The sequence below is a fragment of the Vicia villosa genome, linkage group LG4 (assembly GCF_029867415.1).
Source record: "Vicia villosa cultivar HV-30 ecotype Madison, WI linkage group LG4, Vvil1.0, whole genome shotgun sequence".
NCBI lineage: Eukaryota > Viridiplantae > Streptophyta > Magnoliopsida > Fabales > Fabaceae > Vicia > Vicia villosa.
Window position 1 is genome coordinate 84590139 of NC_081183.1, and position 5420 is coordinate 84595558.

Genomic DNA, 5420 nt, shown 5'->3' on the forward strand with positions numbered 1-5420 from the left:
AGACCGTTTCTTTCCTTAGCTTTTATTTTACGCAATAGGATAGCCTCTTCATCTCCTCCCATTCTTAGATTTTCAAAATCTTCTCCCTTTTTACAAAATCTTCTTATGTTTGCAACCTTTTCAAAACTTTTTCTTAAAAATATCTTTTGCCCTTAGTGGCTTTTCTTCAAAAGTTTAGACACCGTTAATTGTCGAAACGAGTGGTTATACCCCACGATTTTGAAATTGATTGATAATAACGAGATCTTTTCCGCGTGGGAGAGCTAGTGGCATACTCGTTGATTTTATCCGAGTTGGAGCCCTTCTTTCATTTGCGATGCAAAGAACTTGTTTGTTCTCATGCTCAAGATCAATGGCTGAGTATTTCTCTCCGACGACAACAAAGTGTTTATTCGTTTTAAAAAAACGTTTTCCCAAAAGCGGAACTACATTAGCTCTGACTTCTCCATTGCACCGAGGAGGTATGTAGGCCCAAGGCTTAACGTCTTGCTGAGCTTATTTTAAAAATAAAACAAACCCGTTTTTTAACACACACACACACACAGATTTTCAAAAAGGTTCCTGTGGAATACCACAGATATGAGGGGTGCTTAAAACCTTCCCCTCATATAATCAACACCCGTACCTGAGATCTCTTTCTTGTTTTAAAAACAAAACTTTGGGTTTTACGTTCTTTTCCCATTTCCTTTGAAAAAAATAAAGCGCGGTGGCGATTTCAAATGGAATATTGATTCGAGTCAATCCCATGGCTTCGATATCAGATTTTCCCCGCTACAGTGACTGGAACTGTTACGCTTCCAGGATCAACATTGTTTTCCTCCTCCTCCATTTGTTTTCCTTTTTCTTGATTTTTCTCCACAACTATACCTTTTGAATTCTCCCTAACTTTGTCTTGAACAATTTCACTACCTTTTGTCGTGATTGCGTTACAAGTTTCCTTGGGATTAACTTCAGTGGTGGCAGAAAACGTACCTCTTTGTTGCTCACTTAGTTGCTTCGCAATTTGCCCAACTTGCGTTTTAAGATTTCTAATTGACGCATCAGTGTTTTTCTGGTTTGCCATGGAAAATATTCAACGAATCCTCGATCTTTGAAAGCTTATCTGGCTGCGTGTAACTTTGGTACTGATTCGGTCGGTTTTGGCCATAGCTTGCGTTGATGTTGTGTGGATAACCTTGATTGTACGGAACTTGCCTTTGTTGTTGATTTCCCATATATTTTACCTCTTCGTTGATCGGGGGACAGAAACCGGTTGGATGGTCACCTGTACAAAGTTCACATAAGGCTACTTGTTGCGATGTGCTCGACGAACCGTGCATTTCTTTAAGTTGTTGAGGAAGCTTGGACAGTTGTTTTATCAATTCCTCTACAGTTTGAGTGAGTAGTTTATTTTGGGCTAGGATTGCGTCATTTGTGCCTAATTCTAAAATTCCAGCTTTCTTTTGTACGGTACCTCGATTGTGTTGCACCTGGTGATCTGTGAGAGCCATTCTATCGATGATTGCAATTGCTTCCTCTGCACTTTTTGCTATCAAGGAACCTCCAGCTGTCGCATCAAGTAAAAGCTTCGGTTGAGGTAATAATCCATTACGGAAAATGTGGATTTGTGACATGTCATCGAAACCGTGGTTTGGACACTTCCGTAGCATGGATTTATAGCGTTCCCAGGCTTCACATAAAGTTTCATTTGAAAATTTGGTGAATGTGGCAATAGCTGTCTTTGCATCCATGAATTGGTTGTGAGAAAAGAACCTGCTAAGGAAGTTTCTCTCTAACACATTCCAATTGGTCATGGTTTCCGTTGATTGATCGAGGTACCAATCCTTTGCTTTGCCGATCAAAGAGTGCGACAATAATCTCATGAAAACGGCTTCCTCTTCAGCTTCTGGTGCACCTAATGTACCAGCTATTTCGTAGAATCGGGTGAGGTGAGTGTATGGATCTTCATGATCCAAACCTGCAAAAGGATGAGCATAAATAATTTGCAACAGTCCTGTTTTCATCTCAGCTCGTCTTGCGGCTGGATTGTTAGTGAGATGGGCGAACCGCCTTGGGCTACTTTCACAAGGACCATTAACAACTTCAACCATTGTTTCTTTTGATGAATTTGATGAGGAAGTTGATGTAGATGCTCCTTGTCTTTTCTGTTTGGATTTTTGTTTCTTCATTTGCTTCTTGTTCTTTCAGATTGTTCTTTCGATCTAGGGATCAAAAAGAAGTTGCTCCTTCAAACTTTTTCCCCGAAGCATAAACAAAATTTTCTTCACCTATCCAAACACTTGAGCAAACGTTGCAACAAACAGAAAAATATTTACAATATATAAACAAATGCACAAAGCTAAAAAGTATAGAAACGATTGCGATGTTTTAATATCTTAAACGCCAATCCCCGACAACGGCGCCAATTTAATGTTGTAGAAAATACAAGTCAAATGTAAGTATTTTATATTATCATATCCACAGGGATTGGGGCGATATAAAAACCGTTCAGCAATTTCTATAGTTCTAAGCATAAAGTTTCAAGTTTGTTTGGTTTAAAGTTATAGAAAGTAAGAGTGCGTAAATAACGAAAGATAAGTTCAGAGGAATAGACTTGTTGGGAAATGGTTTTCATCCACCGATTCAATATGCAAATCTTATATCAATTATACACAATCTATGCTTGTTTCATTATCATCACGTATTGCTCACAACAAAGTTCATGTCTAAACGTTTGTTGAGATTTCTTACCTTATGGTTTAATCGACGATTTCTCAGCCTATTAAACAATACGGTAGCATTAAGATTCAATACTTAAAGTGAATATTAAACCTAAATCTATGTCTAGCATTTAGAGTTTAATAGTTGTTATCTTGGATCGAGATTAGAATCGTATTTGTCAATATCAATTCAATCCATGAAATAAACGGTGAAACAAAGATAACAACGATAATGATTCAAACATAAATTATATATAATGTTATGATCAAAGAAAATATATACTGTTTCGGTGAAATACGACCAATCCCAACAAGAGAGGGATTTAGCTACTCATGGTAGCTTGATGAACAATGGAAGATTTGAGTTAGAATGACATCAACGACGATTTCCCGACTCTTGATGTGTATCCACCTCTTTCCACCTAAAAACCTCTATTCCTACTTCTATTATATAAGTATTACAAGATAAAAAGTGAATGATCCTTCTGAACTGGTTTCTGCTCCTTTTATAGCTGTTCTGGCCGCCTGGTTCGCTACGCGAACATAAGTTTGCTGCAGCGAATGCCTTGCTTCATTGTTAAGTCTTTGTTGAACCGCCAGAGTTTGCTACGCGAAGGATATTTCGCTGCAGCGAATGTTTTCTTCAGCTTTAAGAAATTCAAATCTTCTAGAAACCGCCAAAGTTCGCTACAGTGAAATATGGTTCGCTGCAGCGAATGTACTTCGCTTCTGCTTGCTGCTAGCAAAACTGGAAAGTTTGCTTCTAACTTCGTTCGCTACAGCGAAATAAGGTTCGCTGCTGCGAATCGGACCTTCGCTACCATTCGCTACCTTTCGCTGCAACGAATGACCTGTTTTCTGCATTTTTGCCTTTGAGTGCCTAGAGTTCGCTACAGCGAAATATAGTTCGCTGCAGCGAATGCTCTGTTTCCTGGTTTTTGCTTTAAGGCCAAATCCTGCATAAAAACAAACCAAGCCAAGTAATCTTGCACAATAATAGTTTATTCAATAATTGGGGGTTTTTATGTGAGAAATGTAACACCCTTCTAATACCCCGCATAATAATAGAAAATAATCAGAGTTAACATGAAAAAGGGCATTACAACTTCCAATTAATTCAAACAATAATACTCAGGTCATGCCATAAAGGAGAACGTCAACCAAATTTATTCAGATTCATCATGTTAACACAGCGGAATTATCTTTAACATCTGAATAACAGCAGCCAAGTCACAGACTTAAAGCATCAACATACAAATCCATCCAAAATAAAAAGTTCAACAAATAATTCTAAACGACGCCCCCAGTGTTACACGACCAGAGCATGACACGGACCCAACTGACTCTAACGAACTACTTGACGAGCTAATCCTCACCAAGTACGAGAGCTACTCCTCAATCTGAAAAATAACAACAGTAAGGGTGAGTCTCATTCACATTTAACTAATGTTATAAGATATAAATAATAAAATATCATTTCACATGCCATACACCCAATCACAGTTATGATCAGATTCAAACCATACAATCAGTAAACCAACAATCAACAGCACATATTATAACATTGGACAACCTTCCATTCATGTTATAATATCACAAACAACCTAATGCAATGCAACTACATGCATGTGGTACCAAAATCTGGGATAACCCAACTCACCGATCCACCATCATCAAGGATACGGTAACACCCACTCACTAATTCCTCACAATGGGAATTAGCTACCACTGATCCACCATCGTCAAGGACCAGCCACATAATGATTATGAATGCATGCATCAACCATAACATGCTCATCACCCACATACATCGATCAATGTCGTAATCATCAATGAACACATATTTCATACCAACAATACATGTATGATAAACACCAGTTATAACCACGTCATCATACAGGTAAACATTCATTAGTGTACCTACAAGCATATCCCACCACAAACAAATAAGATCGAGTGTTTAAAAATAATTCAAGCCACAACTCAAAATACCATTTGAGTATATAAATTATTTGATTAGCTTCACTGTACTCGAAACGGCACCAAAATCCGGTTTACGGTTTAAAAGTTACACCTCTTTAAAACTTTTCAAAATGGACAGTCGCAACAACTAACAGCACGCGGCGCCACACACGGTTCGCGGCGCGGAACGAATAGGAACAACGCCTTCGCGGCGCAAACAAGGTTTCGCGGCGCGGAACGAGAAGAAACTACGCCTTCGCGGCGCGGCCATACTCTCGCGGCGCGTACTGAGCACAACAAAACTTCCTGGCCTTCTGCCACGCAGTTCGCGGCGCCAACTCCTGGACGCGGCGCGAACTGGCGATTTCCAGCGCTCCGAATAGCAGAAAACAGCCTGCGATTTCGTCCCTCTTTCATCGAATCACTACCAAACCAATCTCACTCCAACCAGATTTCGCATACAGTGAAATAACACATATTATAACACATATATAAAACATTCAACCATCCAATTATCACCAATACATGATCAATATAATCATTATGCATCAATCATCCCAAAACCTAACATTTCTACAACCTAAGCACAACCCAATTGATGCGAATAACACGATCAATTCTATCATACTATCTATAACCCCATAATAGAAGATAAACGGAAGAGTCCCCCCTTACCTGAAGGTTGATTCTTCGTTCTTCCTCGGTCGCACTTCTCCGTTCCTCTTCTCTTTTCACGTTCAGACTTCTTTTCCCAATACT

General features: G+C 39.1%; 1 protein-coding gene across 1 annotated transcript; it reads right to left on the bottom strand.

Moving 5' to 3' along the window:
- Positions 1 to 757: 757 nt before the first annotated feature.
- LOC131597447 (uncharacterized) lies at positions 758 to 2090 on the bottom strand. Its single transcript, XM_058870145.1, has 2 exons — positions 1224 to 2090; positions 758 to 1051 (listed from the first exon to the last, which is right to left on the bottom strand). The coding sequence occupies exons 1-2, from the start codon at positions 2088 to 2090 to the stop codon at positions 758 to 760; spliced, it is 1161 nt and encodes a 386-aa protein (XP_058726128.1).
- Between the last annotated feature and the right edge of the window lie 3330 nt (positions 2091 to 5420).

Bases quoted from the DNA above. Each gene is read 5' to 3' on its own strand.
- LOC131597447 (XM_058870145.1), bottom strand. From the start codon at position 2,090: ATGGTTGAAGTTGTTAATGGTCCTTGTGAAAGTAGCCCAAGGCGGTTC. The intron at 1,052-1,223 runs GTAAAATATATG...ATGGCAAACCAG, and splicing joins GTCCCCCGATCAACGAAGAG to AAAAACACTGATGCGTCAAT.